Raw genomic sequence first — 25,396 nt, 5'->3', positions numbered from 1 at the left:
CAGTGTTGCATCTTTTTTGACATTGTATTCATGTAAGAAAACTGTGGCAAGACATCAGTAGATTTAGAATTGAACACTTTTATGAAGATTTAACACTATTGTGGAGAGATGTACTGCTTGGATTCTTTATCTACGATAGGAATAAGCTGAAACATTTTTATGTAATTAATTTCATTATTCTTTTGACCAAATGTCATATTCACAAATGTAAATTTACAAACAAAAAAACACATTTTCTTACCCTACAAAAATAAATTGAACTGTATTTCAAGACAATTAAATACCCCAATAACAAAAAATCTGTTAGAATTATAAGTATATGTATGTCCCTTAAGGTCCTTGTGTAATGTGATATTGTACCCCCTAGCTCAATTGTCCATGTCAAATAACACGATTATATTATGTTATAGAATGTTGTGTGTGAAAGCCAAGCGCCACCAGCACTGTCAAAGTTGTACAAAATAATATTACAAACAAGCACCCACACCGGCCACAATGTGTTTACAATACCACGTTGGTAATAACGCATTATTTGTTCCACCGAATGGGAAAACGTCTGTGTGAGCATTTGAAATAAGATCAGGATCAAAACTGCTTGGAAATATGTTTGATACAGATGTTATTAGCAACCTCTGGGGGTAGCTAGCTAGCTTTAGCTTGGTACCTAGCTAGCATCGATGCAACCAGCCTGAAAGCAATGACCAGTAGAAACTGCAGTCATTTTCAATATTTTTTAGCAATGATTTAGGAATCCATGAGAGTAAGTATTAGCTAGGTAGCCACTTGTTGTTCCCCTATTGAAATCGAACTTCATTTCATGAAAATAACTAGCTATCAAGCTACTTAACCCTGTTGACCACAGCTAACGTTATAAGCAGCCAGTTAGCTTCATCTGGCTAGAGAGGCGTGAACCGGAACCGGAACCGTGCTGTGAAGCTATCCACAATAAGGATTATCCACAATAGTGGAATTTGCCGTTTTCCTTCAAAATAAAAGTTCCTCGTTGAAAGTTACGCAGGTTACACAATTGATGGAATCATGCCATATTTAGACTAGATAATATTAACAAGGTTAAAGGGCTGGAATTTATGGAGCAATAAAATAGTGTATCAGTCTGCTCCTTAACACCCACAGAACGCAACTTTTTACGCAAATATTAGCGTCGTAGATCTTATTGTGGCACTTTGACTGTGGGAAAGTCCTCAGAGTTATCAGACTCCAGAAAATACACTTGATATTGTTTTTTCTCTGGAATATTGTTCAATACATAGGTTGACAGGTACAATACATGTGGCTCAATTCACAGTGGTTTCAGAGTCCTGCAATAAGTGCCTCGACGCTAATGTTCTGTGGGTGTCACTGGGTAGACTGATACCCCATGTCATTGATCCACAATCCAAAGGGTAAGGCTGTACAGTGAAACAAGTATGCAATCGATGCAATTCTGAAGTCTAATACATCCACAGTGGGATTTCAACAGATTTTTGTCAAATTAACAAATTATTGTCTTTTTTTTGAATTTATATAACAACAATCCAACCTCGTTTCGCATGATATATTCCATTAAGGCATGATTCCACTATTCGTATTCATTTGTAACACTTTCAATTAGACATAAGGGGGCGCACAATTGGTCCAGCGTCGTCCGGGTTAGGTCGTTATTGTAAATAATAATTTGTTCTTAACTGAATTTGCCTAGTTAAATTAAGGTTCAATAGAATATATATATTTTTATATTCTATTTTCTTTTTAAGGCGAACAGCAAATTCCACTATTTAGGCTAATCCTTGTTGTGGCTAGCTTCACATAGGTGGGGTCTGACCATTCATCAAATTAGAACTGTTTTATAAATAAGGGGTATTTTAGATGATGACACCTAGATAGATAGCTAGCTAGCTAACTATAGCTACTGAAACAGATCATGTCGTTTTGCTATGTTTTTGGGGGAAGAACATTGTTTGTGTCCATTAGCTAGCTAGCTTTTTTATAGCCAGCACCGTCCATAGCTTGGGGGAGTGTGTCTGCGGTCGTGAGGCAGCAGCCGGTGAGCGAAACAAAACTTTACCGGCATCATAGCACACGTATCAGTGAATCGTTGTGACATATGAAATACGAGTGATAGTCTAATCAATGTGTAATAATTACATAAACAATGAATGAACGTGTTGAATGATTACATGACGTGAGAGTCATATTCAGGTCCTGGTTGGTCAACAAGCTTATTTGACGCTTCGAATAGTGTAAAACGGCGTTCCATACCAGCGAGGTAAATCAAGTGCACCCCACACAGGCAAATGGCTTGTTCTGATTGGTTAAAGAAAACCGGATGGCTGGTTAGGGGTTGATGACCCTTCGTGAACGCCGAATATTGTGTGTAAATGATGAAGAAATAGGGTCAGTAATGTGAAATCCCTATAAATTGAACAATTTTAAACTCCCATTTTTATTAGATTTTTTTTTTTAGCAAAGCGTTAATTTAGAACTGTCTGTGAGAAAATCTTGTGGAAGATTACGGTTGAGCACCCCTAGTTACGTAATGGGTTAGTTCATCATTACTGTACAGCGGAAGGAGGAGGACGTCAATATACAACAGCGTATTTATCCCAACAGGAGAAATTCATACTATGTGGCTACCTAGTTAACTACCAAGTTAAAAATCCACGACACCATGCAAGGTATGTGTACCAAATGTTACAGGTTTATTGCGTGCATATTTTAGAGTGTCTGATGCTACTGCATGTTTTTGCTGCCATCTTCTGAGATGACAGGTGGTGATGGTGACGGCCGTCTAGCCTAGTGTGCTAGATACAAAATACATATTCTTATCTTTGTCTCTATGATTGAACGGCCGGGTAATGTAAAAAAACATTTACATCACTCCTAAGTGTGTTTTGTACTCAATGTCCAATACATTATCATTATCAAGTGTTCATGCTACTGTAGATCAGGTTATGGCTGAATTAATATCAGGGCTTGCCGTAAAGTTAGCCAAAAGGCTGGCAGATGACGATATTGAGTCGTTTCATCTTACCATTCATTCAATGGGAACGCACCTATCCCTGAACCGGGTTGTACATAATATATTTTCCATTGAGGCTGCAAGGGTGTAGTTTTCCTCCTTAACTAGATTTAATGGTGATACGTTTTGTGATATCCAATTGGTAGTTACGATCTTGTCTCATCGCTGCAACTCTCCAACGGGCTTGGTAGAGGCGAAGGACTGAAACATCACCCGCCAAGCCACACTGCTTCTTAACTAGGAAGCCAGCCGCACCAATGTGTTGGAGGAAACACTGTTCAACTGACGACTGAAGTCAGCTTTCATGTGCCCGGCCCGCTACAAGGAATCGCTAGAGTGCGATGAGCCATGGAAAACCCCCCGGTCTAACCCTCCCCTAACCCAGACGACCCTGGGCCAATTGTGTGTCACCCTATGGGACTCCCGGTCACGGCCGGTTGTGACACAGCCTGGGGTCGAACCCCAGGTTGTAGTAAAGCCTCAACACTAACATGTAGTGCCTTAGACCGCTGCGCTACTCAGGAGACCCCATACTTTCTTTATGAAGCACCAGTTTCCACCACCATGCTAGAGTAGCTAATGTTAGTCCTGGATGTTGCATATTCCATTCAGCCAATCAGGTTGCAGTAGTCTGTTTGGCTGAACACAATACGCAACATCAGGAAGTAGCATTAGCCACTTTAGCATGGTGGTGGAAAATAGTGTTTTATAAAAAAGTATGTAAATTTCCCCGTTTTTTTCCCGACCTTCTCCCCGTTCAATTGAGTTCAGGAGGAACATTTCACCCTAACAGCCTGAATGGAGAATGTTTAATGTACAAACCAGTCCATGGGGGATACGAGTGCATAGCCAGCTGCATAGCCAGTCCATCTGGACGGTAAGATTAAATTACTCAACATCGCCATCTGCTGGCCTTTGGGATACCTTCAATTCTATGTTAGTTACTGACTTTAAATTACCTTCCAACACTTTACCTTTATAAGCCCATAAACACAATTCCTGGTTGATATCTTTAAACCCAATTTGAAGTTTTAATAAATATATATTTTTAACCCTTTCTGCAGCATAGATGACATCCCACCCCTCTAAACAGACCAACCACTTCAACTTTAAACAATTCTCTCATCCATCATCCCAGTCCTCTCTTCAATGCCTAACAGTGGGGATAGTTCAGGACCTAATGTGTCTGGGAGTCAGCCAGGCGACCAGGCTAAGCCCTTGTCCCAGCGACCCCCACCTCCTGGCAGAGAGGATGACCAACGCGGCCTGCTGACCACTCTCACCCGGGACTCCCTGAGGACCCGGAGAGCCTCCAGTGCTGAGCTCCAGCTCCCATGGACCTGCCCTGTCACTCACTCCAGAGAGAAGTTCTACACGGTCTGCTCAGACTACGCCCTCCTCAACCAGGCTGCCTCTCTCTACCGGCTCCCCAGCACCCCCAGAGAGGTGGCCCACAGCAAGCAGGATGGCAGCGGGGCCCCATTAGTGAAGTCCAGCACTGTGGACCTGTCTCAGGGGCAGCCTGCAGGTGTAGAGGAGGCTTCAGATGAAGACTTTGACATGGAGGGGGTGTCCTGCAGCAACACCAAGCCTATCCTGGCTTGGGAGATTGATACCACTAACTTTGATGCTGTGCTAACTCGAAAGCCCAGGGCAAGTAAGCAAAATCAATAACATAAATCATATACAGTTCTGCTTGCTTTTGGAGACATCATTTCCAGTATGTTTTCAGTCTCATGAATATGCTATGAATTACTTAGTATTGTTCTCATGCTGATTCATCTGTTACTAAGAAATATGTGCCCGTAACTGGTCATCCAGGTCATACAGATCATCTGTTGTTGGTACCGTGGGTATCATGAGTATTCACCCCCCCCCCCACCCCTTGGATTACTTCACATTTTATTGTGTTACCAAGTGGGATTAAACTGTCATTTTGTTGTCAATGAGCTACACAAAATACTCTGTCAAAGTAGAAGTAAAATCCTAACATTATTTTAAGATGAATGAAAAATAAAACATTTAATATACGTTAATTAGATACGTTTTCACCCCCCTGAGTAAATACATGTTAGAAACACCTTTGGCAGCGATTACATCTGTGAGTGTTCTTTGGTAAGTCTCTTAAGAGCTTTGCACACCGGGATTGTGCAATATTTACCCAGTATTCTTTTCAAAATACTTCAAGCTCTGTGAAGGTGTTGGGGATAATGACTAGACAGCAATTTTCAAGTCTTGCCATAGATTTCAAGAAGATTTAAGTCAAAACTGTGACTTGGCCACTCAGAATTGAGGAACATTCACTGTCTTCTTGGTAAGCAACTCCAGTGTAGATTTGGCCTTGTGTTTTAGGTTATTGACCTGCTGAAAGGTGAATTCATCTCCCATTGTCTGGTATAAAAGCATACTGAAGCAGGTTTTCCTCTAGGATTTTGTATGTGCTTAGCTCCATCCCATTTATTTTCATCCTGAAAAACGCCCCAGTCTTTGCCATTGTCAAGCATACCCATACCATGATGCAGCCAACATCACGCTTGAATATAAGGAGGCATTTACTCAGTGACGTGTTCTATTGGATTTGCCCCAAACGTTAGGCTTTACATTTACTTTAGGCTTTGCAAAGTGTATTCCGTACTTGTTGTTTTTTCAGTAGTACTTTAGTGCCTTGTTTCATACAGGATGCATGTCTTGGAATATTTTTATTCTGATTTTCACTCATTTAGGTCGTTATTATAGAGACACATTTCTCCTATCACAACTTCGTAGCAGTTTTAAAATCACCAATGGCCTCATTGTAACATCCCTGAGCAGTTTCCTTCCTGTTCTGTAACTCAGTTTCCTTCCTGTTCTGTATCTCAGTTTTCTTCCTGTCCTGTATCTCAGTTTCCTTCCTGTCCTGTATCTCAGTTTCCTTCCTGTCCTGTATCTCAGTTTCCTTCCTGTCCTGTATCTCAGTTTCCTTCCTGTCCTGTATCTCAGTTTCCTTCCTGTCCTGTATCTCAGTTTCCTTCCTGTCCTGTATCTCAGTTTCCTTCCTGTCCTGTATCTGTTTCCTTCCTGTCCTGCATCTCAGTTTCCTTCCTGTCCTGTATCTCAGTTTCCTTCCTGTTCTGCATCTCAGTTTCCTTCCTGTTCTGTATCTCAGTTTCCTTCCTGTTCTGTATCTCAGTTTCCTTCCTGTCCTGCAGCTCAGTTTTCTTCCTGTCCTGTATCTCAGTTTCCTTCCTGTCCTGTATCTCAGTTTCCTTCCTGTCCTGTATCTCAGTTTCCTTCCTGTCCTGCACTTCAGTTTCCTTCCTGTCCTGTATCTCAGTTTCCTTCCTGTCCTGTATCTCAGTTTCCTTCCTGTCCTGTATCTCAGTTTCCTTCCTGTCCTGCATCTCAGTTTCCTTCCTGTCCTGCATCTCAGTTTCCTTCCTGTCCTGTATCTCAGTTTCCTTCCTGTCCTGCAGCTCAGTTTCCTTCCTGTTCTGCATCTCAGTTTCCTTCCTGTTCTGTAGCTCAGTTTCCTTCCTGTTCTGTATCTCAGTTTCCTTCCTGTCCTGCATCTCAGTTTCCTTCCTGTCCTGCATCTCAGTTTCCTTCCTGTTCTGTATCTCAGTTTCCTTCCTGTTCTGTATCTCAGTTCAGAAGGATGACTGTATCTTTGATGTGTCTGTGTGGTTAAATACATCATCCACAGCATAATTATTAACTTGACCAGAGGTAAAAAATATATTCAATATCTGATTTTGTTATTGTTTTATACTTATGCAACAACCACATTTGTGTTATTACATTTGTATTAATCTGTAAATATTTCTAGAATTTTCTTTTTCCTTTGGCATTATGGAGTATTTTATGTAGTAGATCAATGACACACAAAAAAAAAATCACAATTAAATCTATTTCATTCCCACTTTGTAACACAGCAAAACTCCATGAACTTCCAATAAATTCCCTGTTTTCCCTGAAATCCCAGAATATTCTCCGGAAACAGGTGGGAATAAGAAGGAAATCTATAATCCTCCAACCAGGAATTCTGGAAAACCAGGAAATTTGAATGTTTCCCAGAATTTTGAAACCCTACTCATGATACTCCTCTTCAACACAGGCAGTGAAACTGCAGACAGACAGGGAAACCACAGACGGGCAGGGAAACCACAGACAGGCAGAGAAACCACAGACAGGCAGAGAAACCACAGACAGGCAGAGAAACCACAGACAGGCAGTGAAACCACAGACAGGCAGAGAAACCACAGACAGACAGGGAAACCACAGACAGGCAGGGAAACCACAGACAGGCAGAGAAACCACAGACAGGCAGTGAAACCACAGACAGACAGGGAAACCACAGACAGGCAGAGAAACCACAGACAGACAGGGAAACCACAGACAGGCAGTGAAACCGCAGACAGGCAGTGAAACCACAGACAGGCAGGGAAACCACAGACAGGCAGTGAAACCACAGACAGGCAGGGAAACCACAGACAGACAGGGAAACCACAGACAGGCAGTGAAACCGCAGACAGGCAGTGAAACCACAGACAGGCAGGGAAACCACAGACAGGCAGTGAAACCACAGACAGGCAGGGAAACCACAGACAGGCAGTGAAACCACAGACAGGCAGTGAAACCACAGACAGGCAGTGAAACCACAGACAGGCAGTGAAACCGCAGACAGGCAGTGAAACCACAGACAGGCAGGGAAACCGCAGACAGACAGGGAAACCGCAGACAGGCAGTGAAACCGCAGACAGGCAGTGAAACCACAGACAGGCAGGGAAACCACAGACAGGCAGTGAAACCACAGACAGGCAGTGAAACCACAGACAGGCAGGGAAACCACAGACAGGCAGTGAAACCACAGACAGGCAGTGAAACCACAGACAGGCAGGGAAACCACAGACAGGCAGGGAAACCACAGACAGGCAGTGAAACCACAGACAGGCAGGGAAACCACAGACAGGCAGTGAAACCACAGACAGGCAGTGAAACCACAGACAGGCAGTGAAACCACAGACAGGCAGGGAAACCACAGACAGGCAGGGAAACCACAGACAGGCAGTGAAACCACAGACAGGCAGGGAAACCACAGACAGGCAGTGAAACCACAGACAGGCAGTGAAACCACAGACAGGCAGGGAAACCACAGACAGGCAGTGAAACCACAGACAGGCAGTGAAACCACAGACAGGCAGTGAAACCACAGACAGGCAGTGAAACCACAGACAGGCAGGGAAACCACAGACAGGCAGGGAAACCACAGACAGGCAGTGAAACCACAGACAGGCAGAGAAACCACAGACAGACAGTGAAACCACAGACAGACAGTGAAACCACAGACAGACAGGGAAACCACAACCAGTAGGTCATGTGTCAGTACACACAACCAGTAGGTCATGTGTCAGTACATACACACAACCAGTAGGTCATGTGTCAGTACATACACACAACCAGTAGGTCATGTGTCAGTACACACACACAACCAGTAGGTCACATGTCAGTACACACAACCAGTAGGTCACATGTCAGTACACACAACCAGTAGGTCATGTGTCAGTACATACACACAACCAGTAGGTCATGTGTCAGTACACACACACAACCAGTAGGCCACGTGTCAGTACATACACACAACCAGTAGGTCATGTGTCAGTACACACACACAACCAGTAGGCCACGTGTCAGTACATACACACAACCAGTAGGTCATGTGTCAGTACACACACACAACCAGTAGGTCATGTGTCAGTACACACAACCAGTAGGTCATGTGTCAGTACACACACACAACCAGTAGGTCATGTGTCAGTACACACACACAACCAGTAGGTCATGTGTCAGTACACACAACCAGTAGGTCACGTGTCAGTACATACACACAACCAGTAGGTCATGTGTCAGTACACACACAACCAGTAGGTCATGTGTCAGTACACACACACAACCAGTAGGTCTCGTGTCAGTACATACACACAACCAGTAGGTCACATGTCAGTACACACAACCAGTAGGTCACATGTCAGTACAGACACACAACCAGTAGGTCACATGTCAGTACACACAACCAGTAGGTCACATGTCAGTACACACAACCAGTAGGTCATGTGTCAGTACACACAACCAGTAGGTCATGTGTCAGTACATACACACACCCAGTAGGTCATGTGTCAGTACACACACACAACCAGTAGGTCATGTGTCAGTACATACACACAACCAGTAGGTCATGTGTCAGTACATACACACAACCAGTAGGTCATGTGTCAGTACACACACACAACCAGTAGGTCATGTGTCAGTACACACAACCAGTAGGTCATGTGTCAGTACACACACACAACCAGTAGGTCATGTGTCAGTACAAACACACAACCAGTAGGTCATGTGTCAGTACATACACACAACCAGTAGGTCACATGTCAGTACACACACACAACCAGTAGGTCACGTGTCAGTACATACACACAACCAGTAGGTCACATGTCATTACACACACACAACCAGTAGGTCACATGTCAGTACACACAACCAGTAGGTCACATGTCAGTACAGACACACAACCAGTAGGTCACATGTCAGTACACACACACAACCAGTAGGTCACGTGTCAGTACATACACACAACCAGTAGGTCACATGTCAGTACACACACACAACCAGTAGGTCACATGTCAGTACACACACACAACCAGTAGGTCACATGTCAGTACACACACACAACCAGTAGGTCACATGTCAGTACACACACACAACCAGTAGGTCACGTGTCAGTACACACACACAACCAGTAGGTCACGTGTCAGTACACACACACAACCAGTAGGTCACGTGTCAGTACATACACACAACCAGTAGGTCTCGTGTCAGTACACACACACAACCAGTAGGTCACATGTCAGTACATACACACAACCAGTAGGTCACATGTCAGTACATACACACAACCAGTAGGTCACATGTCAGTACACACACACAACCAGTAGGTCACATGTCAGTACATACACACAACCAGTAGGTCACATGTCAGTACACACACACAACCAGTAGGTCACATGTCAGTACATACACACAACCAGTAGGTCACATGTCAGTACACACACACAACCAGTAGGTCACATGTCAGTACACACACACAACCAGTAGGTCACATGTCAGTACACACACACAACCAGTAGGCCACGTGTCAGTACATACACACAACCAGTAGGTCATGTGTCAGTACACACACACAACCAGTAGGCCACGTGTCAGTACATACACACAACCAGTAGGTCATGTGTCAGTACACACACACAACCAGTAGGTCATGTGTCAGTACACACAACCAGTAGGTCATGTGTCAGTACACACACACAACCAGTAGGTCATGTGTCAGTACACACACACAACCAGTAGGTCATGTGTCAGTACACACAACCAGTAGGTCACGTGTCAGTACATACACACAACCAGTAGGTCATGTGTCAGTACACACACAACCAGTAGGTCATGTGTCAGTACACACACACAACCAGTAGGTCTCGTGTCAGTACATACACACAACCAGTAGGTCACATGTCAGTACACACAACCAGTAGGTCACATGTCAGTACATACACACAACCAGTAGGTCACATGTCAGTACACACAACCAGTAGGTCACATGTCAGTACACACAACCAGTAGGTCATGTGTCAGTACACACAACCAGTAGGTCATGTGTCAGTACATACACACACCCAGTAGGTCATGTGTCAGTACACACACACAACCAGTAGGTCATGTGTCAGTACATACACACAACCAGTAGGTCATGTGTCAGTACATACACACAACCAGTAGGTCATGTGTCAGTACACACACACAACCAGTAGGTCATGTGTCAGTACACACAACCAGTAGGTCATGTGTCAGTACACACACACAACCAGTAGGTCATGTGTCAGTACACACACACAACCAGTAGGTCATGTGTCAGTACATACACACAACCAGTAGGTCACATGTCAGTACACACACACAACCAGTAGGTCACGTGTCAGTACATACACACAACCAGTAGGTCACATGTCATTACACACACACAACCAGTAGGTCACATGTCAGTACACACAACCAGTAGGTCACATGTCAGTACAGACACACAACCAGTAGGTCACATGTCAGTACACACACACAACCAGTAGGTCACGTGTCAGTACATACACACAACCAGTAGGTCACGTGTCAGTACACACACACAACCAGTAGGTCACATGTCAGTACACACACACAACCAGTAGGTCACATGTCAGTACACACACACAACCAGTAGGTCACATGTCAGTACACACACACAACCAGTAGGTCACGTGTCAGTACACACACACAACCAGTAGGTCACGTGTCAGTACACACACACAACCAGTAGGTCACGTGTCAGTACATACACACAACCAGTAGGTCTCGTGTCAGTACACACACACAACCAGTAGGTCACATGTCAGTACATACACACAACCAGTAGGTCACATGTCAGTACATACACACAACCAGTAGGTCACATGTCAGTACACACACACAACCAGTAGGTCACATGTCAGTACATACACACAACCAGTAGGTCACATGTCAGTACACACACACAACCAGTAGGTCACATGTCAGTACATACACACAACCAGTAGGTCACATGTCAGTACACACACACAACCAGTAGGTCACATGTCAGTACACACACACAACCAGTAGGTCACATGAAAGTAGACCTCTCTGTTTACATCACATAGACTATCAAGCATTTCACACGTTATCTAGATACTGACTGTTCACTCTTGGTAGCCTATAGCAACATCCTTAAATAATATACTTTAGGTGAGGCAGGTGAACCTGCAACCACAACACTTCAATAACACTTGGGACATGGGATCTTCTCTTTGGCTCTGAATATATATATATATATACACACACACACACACACACACACACACACACACACACAGTGGGGCAAAAAAGTATTTTGTCAGCCACCAATTGTGCAAGTTCTCCCACTTAAAAAGATGAGAGAGGCCTGTAATTTTCATCATAGGTACACTTCAACTATGACAGACAAAATTAGAAAAAAAATCCAGAAAATCACATTGTGATTGTTCATTTTGAATGAATTTATTTGCAAATTATGGTGGAAAATAAGTATTTGGTCACCTACAAACAAGCAAGATTTCTGGCTCTCACAGACCTGTAACTTCTTCTTTAAGAGGCTCCTCTGTCCTCCACTCGTTACCTGTATTAATGGCACCTGTTTGAACTTGTTATCAGTATAAAAGACACCTGTCCACAACCTCAAACAGTCACACTCCAAACTCCACTATGGCCAAAACCAAAGAGCTGTCAAAGGACACCAGAAACAAAATTGTAGACCTGCACCAGGCTGGGAAGACTGAATCTGCAATAGGTAAGCAGCTTGGTTTGAAGAAATCAACTGTGGGAGCAATTATTAGGAAATGGAAGACATACAAGACCACTAATAATCTCCCTCGATCTGGGGCTCCACGCAAGATCTCACCCCGTGGGGTCAAAATGATCACAAGAACGGTGAGTAAAAATCCCAAAACCACACGGGGGGGACCTAGTGAATGACCTGCAGAGAGCTGGGACCAAAGTAACAAAGCCTACCATCAGTAACACACTACGCCGCCAGGGACTCAAATCCTGCAGGCCAGACGTGTCCCCCTGCTTAAGCCAGTACATGTCCAGGCCGTCTGAAGTTTGCTAGAGAGCATTTGGATGATCCAGAAGAAGATTGGGAGAATGTCATATGGTCAGATGAAACCAAAATATAACTTTTTGGTAAAAACTCAACTCGTCGTGTTTGGAGGACAAGGAATGCTGAGTTGCATCCAAAGAACACCATACCTACTGTGAAGCATGGGGGTGGAAACATCATGCTTTGGGGCTGTTTTTATGCAAAGGGACCAGGACGACTGATCCGTGTAAAGGAAAGAATGAATGGGGCCATGTATCGTGAGATTTTGAGTGAAAACCTCCTTCCATCAGCAAGGGCATTGAAGATGAAACGTGGCTGGGTCTTTCAGCATGACAATGATCCCAAACACACCGCCCGGGCAACGAAGGAGTGGCTTCGTAAGAAGCATTTCAAGGTCCTGGAGTGGCCTAGCCAGAGTGCTAGTAGGACATGCAGAGACACCACAGACGGGCAGAGACACCACTGTCCAGAGTGCTAGTAGGACATGCAGAGACACCACAGACGGGCAGAGACACCACTGTCCAGAGGGCTAGTAGGACATGCAGAGACACCACAGACGGGCAGAGACACCACTGTCCAGAGTGCTAGTAGGACATGCAGAGACACCACAGACGGGCAGAGACACCACTGTCCAGAGGGCTAGTAGGACAGGCAGAGACACCACTGTCCAGAGTGCTAGTAGGACGGGCAGAGACACCACTGTCCATAGTGCTAGTAGGACAGGCAGAGACACCACTGTCCAGAGTGCTAGTAGGACAGGCAGAGACACCACTGTCCAGAGTGCTAGTAGGACAGGCAGAGACACCACTGTCCAGAGTGCTAGTAGGACATGCAGAGACACCACAGACGGGTGGAGACACCACTGTCCAGAGTGCTAGTAGGACGGGCAGAGACACCACTGTCCAGAGTGCTAGTAGGACAGGCAGAGACACCACTGTCCAGAGTGCTAGTAGGACATGCAGAGACACCACTGTCCAGAGTGCTAGTAGGACAGGCAGAGACATCACAGACGGGCAGAGACACCACTGTCCAGAGTGCTAGTAGGACAGGCAGAGACACCACTGTCCAGAGTGCTAGTAGGACAGGCGGAGACACCACAGACAGGCAGAGACACCACCTAAAGAATCAGTGTGCTGTAGGGAGAGGGTGAATGAGAGGACTGTGTTTATTTCACAGTGACTACAAGAGAGATTACTTTTCACAGTGACAAGATTACCCAGCTGAGTATTATTTTTGTTGAAAGAAATGGAACAATTAAGTACCGTGTGGTTCTCAGAAACAATTAGAACTCGAGGAACATTAGTACGCCACACTGATTATATATATATATATATATATATATATATATATATATATATATATATATTCAGACCTGATGAACGCTTGACAGATATAGCCTACTTTTAGTTTCTGTCTTTATGAGCGATTGCTTTAACTTTGTGTCCTATTTTCAGGCAACATAAAGAGAGTCGGTACTAAGAAGATGAAGTCTTCAGGGGGCAGTAGGAACCTGCAGGACCTTCCTCTCCACGCCTCGCAGGACGAGATCAAACAGCGGAAAGTCCTGGACCTCAGGAGATGGTAATATAGCACACAGCTCATTATACTGTAACTACTGAGGTAACACACAGCTCATTATACTGTAACTACTGAGGTAACACACAGCTCATTATACTGTAACTACTGAGGTAGCACACAGCTCATTATACTGTAACTACTGAGGTAGCACACAGCTCATTATACTGTAACTACTGAGGTAACACACAGCTCATTATACTGTAACTACTGAGGTAGCACACAGCTCATTATACTGTAACTACTGAGGTAACACACAGCTCATTATACTGTAACTACTGAGGTAACACACAGCTCATTATACTGTATTAACTACTACTGAGGTAACACACAGCTCATTATACTGTAACTACTGAGGTAACACACAGCTCATTATACTGTAACTACTGAGGTAACACACAACTCATTATACTGTATTAACTACTACTGAGGTAACACACAGCTCATTATACTGTAACTACTGAGGTAACACACAGCTCATTATACTGTAACTACTGAGGTAACACACAGCTCATTATACTGTAACTACTGAGGTAACACACAGCTCATTATACTGTATTAACTACTACTGAGGTAACACACAGCTCATTATACTGTAACTACTGAGGTAACACACAGCTCATTATACTGTAACTACTGAGGTAACACACAGCTCATTATACTGTAACTACTGAGGTAACACACAGCTCATTATACTGTAACTACTGAGGTAACACACAGCTCATTATACTGTATTAACTACTGAGGTAACACACAGCTCATTATACTGTAACTACTGAGGTAACACACAGCTCATTATACTGTATTAACTACTACTGAGGTAACACACAGCTCATTATACTGTAACTACTGAGGTAACACACAGCTCATTATACTGTAACTACTGAGGTAACACACAGCTCATTATACTGTAACTACTGAGGTAACACACAGCTCATTATACTGTAACTACTGAGGTAACACACAGCTCATTATACTGTAACTACTGAGGTAACACACAGCTCATTATACTGTAACTACTGAGGTAACACACAGCTCATTATACTGTAACTACTGAGGTAACACACAGCTCATTATACTGTAACTACTGAGGTAACACACAGCTCATTATACTGTAACTACTGAGGTAACACACAGCTCATTATACTGTAACTACTGAGGTAACACACAGCTCATTATACTGTAACTACTGAGGTAACACACAGCTCATTATACTGTATTAACTACTGAGGTAACACACAGCTCATTATACTGTATTAACTACTGAGGTAACACACAGCTCATTATACTGTAACTACTGAGGTAACACACAGCTCATTATACTGTAACTACTGAGGTAACACACAGCTCATTATACTGTAACTACTGAGGTAACACACAGCTCATTATACTGTAACTACTGAGGTAACACACAGCTCATTATACTGTATTAACTACTGAGGTAACACACAGCTCATTATACTGTAACTACTGAGGTAACACACAGCTCATTATACTGTAACTACTGAGGTAACACACAGCTCATTATACTGTATTAACTACTGAGGTAACACACAGCTCATTATACTGTAACTACTGAGGTAACACACAGCTCATTATACTGTAACTACTGAGGTAACACACAGCTCATTATACTGTATTAACTACTGAGGTAACACACAGCTCATTATACTGTAACTACTGAGGTAACACACAGCTCATTATACTGTATTAACTACTGAGGTAACACACAGCTCATTATACTGTAACTACTGAGGTAACACACAGCTCATTATACTGTAACTACTGAGGTAACACACAGGTCATTATACTGTATTAACTACTGAGGTAACACACAGCTCATTATACTGTAACTACTGAGGTAACACACAGCTCATTATACTGTAACTACTGAGGTAACACACAGCTCATTATACTGTAACTACTGAGGTAACACACAGCTCATTATACTGTATTAACTGCTGAGGTAACACACAGCTCATTATACTGTAACTACTGAGGTAACACACAGCTCATTATACTGTAACTACTGAGGTAACACACAGCTTATTATACTGCATTAACTACTGAGGTAACACACAGCTCATTATACTGTAACTACTGAGGTAACACACAGCTCATTATACTGTAACTACTGAGGTAACACACAGCTCATTATACTGTAACTACTGAGGTAACACACAGCTCATTATACTGTAACTACTGAGGTAACACACAGCTCATTATACTGTAACTACTGAGGTAACACACAGCTCATTATACTGTAACTACTGAGGTAACACACAGCTCATTATACTGTAACTACTGAGGTAACACACAGCTCATTATACTGTATTAACTACTGAGGTAACACACAGCTCATTATACTGTATTAACTACTGAGGTAACACACAGCTCATTATACTGTATTAACTACTACTGAGGTAACACACAGCTCATTATACTGTATTATAAACTGGGTGGTCCCTGCCCTGAATGCTGATTGGCTGACAGCCATTGTATATCAGACCGTATACCACAGGTATGACAAAACATTTCATTTTTACTGCCCTAATTACATTGGTAACCAGTTTGTAATAGCAATAAGGGTTTGTGATATATGGCCAATATACCACGGCTAAGGGCTGTATCCAGGTACTCCGCGATGCGTCGTGCTAAGAACATCCCTTAGCCGTGGTATGTTGGCCGTATACCACGCCCCCCTCGTGCCTTATTGCTTAAGTATATACCATATATACATAGTCTTAGCAAGCACTTTGGCATCAAGCTACTATTCTTTTGCAGTAATATTTAGCTACCTAGCTAGTTATCGTAGCTAACGTTAGCCTAGCTAGTTATCTTAGCCAACGTTAGCCTAGCTAGTTATCTTAGCTAACGTTAGCCTAGATAGCTAGCATCAAGTGAAGGAGATATAAAAATGGCCGTAAAAACAGCTAAGACTGATGTTCATTTTTTTATCTGAGAATTACTTTTAAATTGCTTTTGATGCACCGTAGCAAAGATTTGTATAACTTGCTCTTTGTTCTGTCTGCGCCCCTAATTATACTGTATTAACTACTGATAGACCTATCACAGAGCTAGTTCTACTGTATTAACTACTGATAGACCTATAACAGAGCTTGTTATACTGTATTAACTACTGATAATGATGACAGTGGGTTTGCATCCCAAATGGCACCCTATGTAGTGCACTGCTGCCCAATAGGGCTCTGGTTAAAGCTAGTGCACTATATAGGGAATGTGGTGCCTGCTGCCCAATAGGGCTCCGGTTAAAGCTAGTGCACTATATAGGGAATGTGGTGCCATTTCGGACAGAGCCAGAAATTTCTGCAAGTGGAGGAGGCATTCATTAGTGTCATGCTTTTCTCCCTCCCTCCCTCCCTCCCTCCCTCCCTCCCTCCCTCCCTCTTCCTTCCTTCCCTCCCTCCCTCCCCCTTCTCTTCCTTCCTTCCTTCCTTCCCTCCCTCCCTCCCTCCCTCCCTCCCTCCCTCCCTCCCTCCCTCCCTCCCTCCCTCCCTCCCTCCCTCCCTCCCTCCCTCCCTCCCTCCCTCCCTCCCTCTCTTCCTTCCCTCCCTCCCTCCCTCCCCTTCTCTTCCTTCCTTCCCTCCCTCTCTTCCTTCCCTCCCTCCTTCCCTCCTTTCCCTCCCTCCGTTCTCTAGGTACTGTATCAGCCGCCCCCAGTACAAGACGTCATGTGGGATATCTTCATTAGTTTCCTGCTGGAACTTTCTGTACAGCACACTAGGAGCAGGGAGGTAGGCATTTTATCGTCGTCTGTAGCTCTGTACGTGTGGCAATGGGATCACCGCTCGTTGGGGGAACAGACTCCATCTTTTATACTTGTTATATAGGTAATATATAGGTAATAGGTAATAGGTAATACAAAAGACAAATGTTTCCATCACATTATAGCGTGTAGTCTCATTTTTTATGTGTCATAAATAAGAGGATTAACAACTATTTGATTGTTATTGTGTGTATTTTCAGTCTCCCACCCATCTCCCAGGAAGGGGCTCTTCAGATCCTAGGCTTCCAGCCTCCTTTCGAGGAGATTAAGTTTGGTCCCTTTACAGGCAACGCTACTCTGATGAGGTACAGTACTCAGAAATACTGACATTAGAAACAAGGTGCACACAGCTTATGGCTACAGATTATTATTATATATATATATATTTATTTTTATCTTTGTGAACAGATGGTTCAGGCAAATCAATGACAATTTCCGTGTCCGAGGATGTTCCTATATTCTGTACAAACCCCACGGGAAACACAAGACAGCGGGAGAGACTGGTGAGTTTGTCTACTCTCTCCTCTCGTCTACCCTCTCTACTATCAAATTGGCCATGATGTAACAAGCTGCCCTCAGCTTTGGAAATACAAAGTGTAAAATGTGTTCAAATGTCAGTCAATCCAGTGGCTTGGGGCCGGCCTTGACTTTAGTTTGTCATCCAGTTCGTCTGTTTTATAAAGAAATCGTTGTTTTTTTTTGACAACAGAATAGATGAAAAAGCATACAGTAGTTCAGACTGTCTGCATGATTCTGTTTTGCTTTTAAATGGAGTGTGTTTGAATTGAGTATTTGTCCTCCCTGTTCCAGCTGAGGGGGCGTTGTTGAAGTTGACCCTGGGGTTAAGAGATGAAACCATGGCCTATATTTACCACTGTCAGAACCACTACTTCTGTCCTGTGGGCTTCGAGGCCACACCTTTCAAAGCAGCCAAGGCCTACAGGTACATTCTTCTCATATCCCTGTGTGCATTTACTTTCTAACAGTTCATCGTTTAGGACTAATTCATTACATTTTATTATTTTCGATTACTAATCATTTTATCTTACTGTCAACCACATAACTCCTACTGTCAACCACATAACTCCTACTGTCAACCACATAACTCCTGCTGTCATCCACGTACCTCCTGCTGTCATCCACGTACCTCCTGCTGTCATCCACGTACCTCCTGCTGTCATCCACTTACCTCCTACTGTCAACCACGTAACTCCTACTGTCAACCACGTACCTCCTACTGTCATCCACTTACCTCCTACTGTCATCCACTTACCTCCTACTGTCATCCACTTACCTCCTACTGTCATCCACGTATCTCCTACTGTCATCCACGTACCTCCTGCTGTCATCCACGTACCTCCTACTGCCATCCACGTAACTCCTACTGTCATCCACGTAACTCCTACTGTCATCCACGTAACTCCTACTGTCATCCACTTACCTCCTACTGTCATCCACGTACCTCCTACTGTCATCCACGTACCTCCTACTGCCATCCACGTCCACGTACCTCCTACTGCCATCCACGTACCTCCTACTGTCATCCACGTACCTCCTACTGCCATCCACGTCCACGTACCTCCTACTGCCATCCACGTACCTCCTACTGCCATCCACGTACCTCCTACTGTCATCCACGTACCTCCTACTGTCATCCACGTACCTCCTACTGTCATCCACGTACCGTGTTAACTTGTTGTTGTTTACTTCTAAGGGGTACATTACCAACTAATGAAATGGAACACTGGATCCTGATTGGTGAACCAAGCAGGAAACACCCTGCTATTCACTGTAAAAAGTATGATCCTTTCTGACTTCTAATGTTTACAAAAAATTATATGCAGTATTTTTGTTGTTGTTGTACAACGTTGTCGTCTTCTTTAGTTGATTTGTATTTAGTCGATTACTGTTTCACTTCTGTATCTTGCTGTTGTTTTTAGGTGGGCTGATATTGTTACAGATCTGAACACACAAAATCCAGAATACCTTGATATTCGTCACACGGAGAGGGGAATTCAGTGCCGCAAAACCAAAAAGGTTTTCATTTTCGTTTCAGTTTATAGTTTTGTTAGTTGTTAAGATACCAGTTATGCTAACAATGGGATGAGGATGCGTTAGAGCCCAGAACTGGCATGAATTTTAAGCCCTAGCCATGCCCGTGACATTCAGACCCCTGCCCAGGCCTGATTGCTTTTGCCAAATTTAAGGCCCTGCCCGAAACCAGAAATCAGAAATAACTCTGTAAGTAAATCCATTAGCTACTCCTCTGTGTCACTGGCTTCCTGCGCGCTGCTCACTCTGCATGCACTCTGCTCATGGTGGCTCTGAGTCTGTGAGTGACCATAGCAACGGCTACGCTTGGGCTGCTCTGCTCAATGACGAAACATGAGACAAGCTGTTAGTTACTTTTCATCCCTCTCAGACAAACTCGAGGAATAATATTATCATCTGTGAAATAATATCTCCTGTCTTCTATTTATTTGAAGCTCATCTGGCACCATGTTATGATCTTAGTCAGATATGTCTGTACTGCAGAGCACGAGCAAATGGCACAGCTTCACAATGCTAGTGATACCCAAGCCCTGCCGTACCGTACTTATTGATGAAAAATTTAACAGGCCCAATGTATAATGTCAGGTTGGCCCGATGGGCTCGGGTAGCAGAGCTCTAGTATGAGTACTGCATTTCTGACGTGAACCTCTCCTCTTCTCAGTTTTTATAGTTATGTTAAAATGTAAAAGTTGAAGGTACCATTCATGGGTCTGTTACGCATTTCTGACATGAACCACTCCTCTCCTGGCAGGTGGGAGGGAATCTTCACTGCATCATGGCTTTCCAGAGGGTCAACTGGCAGAAGCTAGGCCCCTGGGCCCTCAACCTGGAGAACCTGAGGCATGACCTCCACCACCAGGGGTCTGAGAGGGCCCAGGGGGGCTTAGCAGAGGTCCAGGAGGACAGGGAGAAGACCTCAGGAAAACACCAGGCTTTGGCCCGGCTAGGCCGCTCCAACAGCACAGGTACCAGTAACCAGAAGGACGTAGCTTGGAAACACCTGTCTAACACCACAGAGTACCGACACAGGAGCTCACCTGAGAGCGACGTTGAAGAAGATACCACAGATGACTGAGATTCAATGAGAAGGCTGTGAAATGAGTGCTGCTAAAATATACTGGTTAGTATATCAAACGTTTCTCAATAGTTTTTCACCAAAAAAAAAGAGCGAAAGACGAAAGTGTTGTTTTACCCCGTCTAGCATCATCCAGATTCCATCCAGGATTTTGCCTGATTATTGTAATGAAAAGTTAGTACAACATACAAGTTGATACACTTTAGTGTGAAAGCTACGTTTAATCGTCTAGCAATGTATAGAGGACTGCTGCTATTAATCAGAACGTCTGATAACATTGCATTTAAAAGCCATTTAAGAAATAAGAAGAATAAGAATAAAATCTATTAATTTTACACTTTTAAAGTGAGTGTGTTAGTTTGCGAATGTGACTGAAATCCAGTGACTACTGTAAGCCAAGTTTTTCTCAACTCCACGATGCACATCACATCAATGGAGTTGAGCGGAGACAACTACAACGAGTCGCTGTCGGTCGATAAACCCTTACCTTGTACCTATGTTTGTCCTCTGTAGCTGCCTTTCTTACTTCCTTACCTTGTACCTATGTTTGTCCTCTGTAGCTGCCTTTCTTACTTCCTTACCTTGTACCTATGTTTGTCCTCTGTAGCTGCCTTTCTTACTTCCTTACCTTGTACCTATGTTTGTCCTCTGTAGCTGCCTTTCTTAATTCCTTACCTTGTACCTATGTTTGTCCTCTGTAGCTGCCTTTCTTACTTCCTTACCTTGTACCTATGTTTGTCCTCTGTAGCTGCCTTTCTTAATTCCTTACCTTGTACCTATGTTTGTCCTCTGTAGCTGCCTTTCTTAATTCCTTACCTTGTACCTATGTTTGTCCTCTGTAGCTGCCTTTCTTAATTCCTTACCTTGTACCTATGTTTGTCCTCTGTAGCTGCCTTTCTTAATTCCTTACCTTGTACCTATGTTTGTCCTCTGTAGCTGTCTTTCTTAATTCCTTACCTTGTACCTATGTTTGTCCTCTGTAGCTGTTTGTAGCTGTGTGCCTTTCTTTGTTTGCTGATATCCATACTTTTTAATAAAACCTTTATCCAATACAACCACAGACTCCTTCCTTGTATCGACTGACAGCGACTCCGCCCACAGTTGTTGCAAACAAACTCCACCGAGATGTACATATGGTAGAGTTGAGAAACCCAGCTACAATAAAACTAACTACAGAAACAACCATGGTAGACTTCAGAAACCCAGCTACAGGAAAACTAACAGTAGAAACAACGATGTACATATAGTAGAGTTGAGAAACTCAGCTACAATAAAACTAACTACAGAAACAATCATGGTAGACATCAGAAACCCAGCTACAGGAAAACTAACTACAGAAACAATCATGGTAGACTTCAGAAACCCAGCTACAGGAAAACTAACTACAAAAACAATGATGTACATATGGTAGAGTTGAGAAACCCAGCTACAATAAAACTAACTACAGAAACAATCATGGTAGACATCAGAAACCCAGCTACAGGAAAACTAACTACAGAAACAACCATGATAGACTTCAGAAACCCAGCTACAGGAAAACTAACAGTAGAAACAACGATGTACATATAGTAGAGTTGACAAACCCAGCTACAGGAAAACTAACTACAGAAACAACCATGGTAGACTTCAGAAACCCAGCTACAGGAAAACTAACAGTAGAAACAACGATGTACATATAGTAGAGTTGAGAAACCCAGCTACAATAAAACTAACTACAGAAACAACCATGGTAGAGTTCAGATACCCAGCTACAGGAAAACTACCATGGTAGACTTCAGAAACCCAGCTACAGGAAAACTAACTGTAGAAACGTGAATCAAACAGTACAGTGGGTACAATTGACATTGTGTAAGCCTGTGAAACTATGTTAAGTGTAGATGTTCTTTTCCCAAAGAAAATACCTGAGAAATCAAGTCAACGGATGCTAATCACCTACCAAGATGTAGAGATTTATCTTTGTGTTGTTGTTGATGTCCAACGTGAGAGACAAAGGATAATGAGTGCATGATTGTGTCCATGTTGTGTCTAAAGCCACAGTTAAGTCTCCTGCTTAACTCTCCTGCTCAAGCATCTGTGGTTTTGTGTTTAGATTTATCCCAACACTACTGTAAAATGTATCATTATTTATTCATGTGATTTTAGATTTGCTCCTTTTTCTTAATAAATAACAATTTATATCAATTCATATCAAAAAGTGTCATCATTTTACAAATAATGAGTCCACAGTTTAAGTCATAATACCCATAAAACCTAGAGGACAAACAAGGAAATGTCCCCCCCCCCCCTTCATTTATTTTTCCCATAGGGGATTTTAGAAACACTTAAAATAAGGGCTGTGTTTCGTGTAGGGTTACCCTGGCGTGAATACATAGGCTGAATTGATACAATACTCCAGAGTGGCACAGAGGCGTCACTGCAGTACCTGGTTCGAATCCAGGCTGTATCACATCTGGCCTGTGATTGGGAGTCCCATAGGGCGGTGAACAATTGGCCCAGCGTCGTCCGGAGTAGGCCGTCAATTGTAAATAAGAATTTGTTCTTAACCGACTTGCCTGGTTAAATAAAGGTTCAAATAAATAATACCTGTTAGCAAAGGTGTCAGGTAGAGACGGCGTTCAGGAGCATGCTGGGATTCGTAGTCTTGCATGATGTCTACTTTGATGCTAATTAGCATTTTCGAATCTGAATATATTGATATTGAGTCACCTTGTCCAAGGGAGATTTTTTTACATGTTTATTAAACCATCACGCCAGGGTAAGCCTACACAAAACAGAGCCCTTATACCTTACGTATAAGGGCCCTTATTTTAACACAGCCCTTATTTTAACACAGCCATTTTGTTTCGTGTAGGCTTACCCTGGCGTGATGGTTTGATAACCGTGTCAATGTTAAATGTTTCTGAAATTCTCCATGAGAAAAATGTAATGGTGTGAAAACGATCGGAGCCATTTCCCTGTTTGACCGGCAGGTTTTATGGGAATTGGGACCCCTCCACTGTGAGGCTCTATTACATGATATTAATGTGTGCTTACATAACAAGAGTAATACGAAGACCGAAGATCACAAAGTCAACAAGACGCGTGACCGTATTTTACCATCCTCTGAAGCATCAGACCCGGGCCTATTGCCATGGATCTGTCTTCGTAGCTATGCGATGTGAGCAGGGTCTGAAGCAACATAACCCTCCAGGGTTGGACCACAATGCATCCTGGTTATTTAATACACACAGAGGACAGAACACTGGCTACATTCCATCATCTGTTCTCCACTATTTTCCTGACTACATTAAGATTAAATTAACATTCAAATGATTCCCCTTAACCCATTAGCGGTTTCATCCACTTCAGACTCAGTTCAGCAATTGATGATAATCTATTCTCTGGTTTTCTCTCATCTTTTTTTTTTTTCAAATGTTGAAATGATTAAATCAATACAAGATATTCACTCAGTACTGAACGTGAGACGATTGAGGAATCATCACGATACTGTGAAAAAGTTATCACCTGGATTTCTTATACTACGACAGACATCGGTGCGTAACCTAATCCCTATTTAGTGCGCTAGTTTTAACCAGAGCCCTATGGCACCCTATTCCCTATATTAGTGCACTAGTTTTGACCACAGACGTATGGGCCCTGGTCATATAAGTAGGTATAAGGAACCATTTGGGATGCAATCCAAGGTGATTTAGTCGTACCAGGAACGTGCATCCCACTGCTCTCCACTGTTGGATTAGACCACCCAGCTGAGGCCTGGTCTCCTCTGTGTCCTGGCTGAGTCTAGGAGAGGCTGGACCAGTGCTGCAAGATAGACTGGACTAGAACCAGGATCTCTAGTGACACAGCTAGCAACTGTCTTAGACCACTAGCAACTGCCTTAGACCACTGCGCCACTCGGGAGGCCCAAAAGTCTAGAGGTCAAGGACCTTGAGGATTTAAAGAAACTCATACTTCTCAAACAGTTCCAAAAAGTCCTTCACGGAAGGGTTGCTGCCTACATTTATGAGTGCAAGGGTCTCACTTTTGAGAAAGCTGCAGTCCTTGAAGATTATTTTGATAAATATCCACATAAAAATGGTTTCTCTTATCAGCCAGTTTGTCATTACTGCTATGAGAAAGGACACGTTGTCTCTCAGTGTCCTATATTGAAACAGAACAATGGTTTCTCTTATCTGCCAG

General features: G+C 43.3%; 1 protein-coding gene across 3 annotated transcripts; it reads left to right on the top strand.

Annotated features, from left to right (window-relative positions):
* The first annotated feature begins 1,777 nt into the window (after nt 1-1,777).
* LOC110524867 (basic immunoglobulin-like variable motif-containing protein) lies at nt 1,778-23,398 on the top strand. Of its 3 annotated transcripts, none has more exons than XM_021604823.3 (10): nt 1,778-2,675; nt 4,084-4,676; nt 14,183-14,309; nt 17,963-18,058; nt 18,291-18,395; nt 18,499-18,593; nt 18,901-19,033; nt 19,805-19,888; nt 20,031-20,127; nt 20,894-23,398. In XM_021604823.3, exons 2-10 carry the CDS (start codon nt 4,169-4,171, stop codon nt 21,215-21,217), a joined length of 1,569 nt encoding a protein of 522 aa, XP_021460498.2. In that variant the 5' UTR covers nt 1,778-2,675; nt 4,084-4,168; the 3' UTR covers nt 21,218-23,398. The 3 variants fall into 3 exon arrangements, with proteins under 3 accessions (XP_021460498.2, XP_021460500.2, XP_090092621.1); XM_021604825.3 differs by having other exon boundaries at nt 2,356-2,675; nt 4,089-4,676; XM_090236495.1 differs by having other exon boundaries at nt 2,560-3,896.
* The last annotated feature ends 1,998 nt before the right edge of the window (nt 23,399-25,396 follow it).

The sequence above is a fragment of the Oncorhynchus mykiss genome, chromosome 5, assembly GCF_057628025.1.
Source record: "Oncorhynchus mykiss isolate SJ-2025 chromosome 5, ASM5762802v1, whole genome shotgun sequence".
Lineage (NCBI taxonomy): Eukaryota > Metazoa > Chordata > Actinopteri > Salmoniformes > Salmonidae > Oncorhynchus > Oncorhynchus mykiss.
Note: the sequence above shows the minus strand (reverse complement) of the source record. Positions and strands in the feature narration are given on the sequence as shown.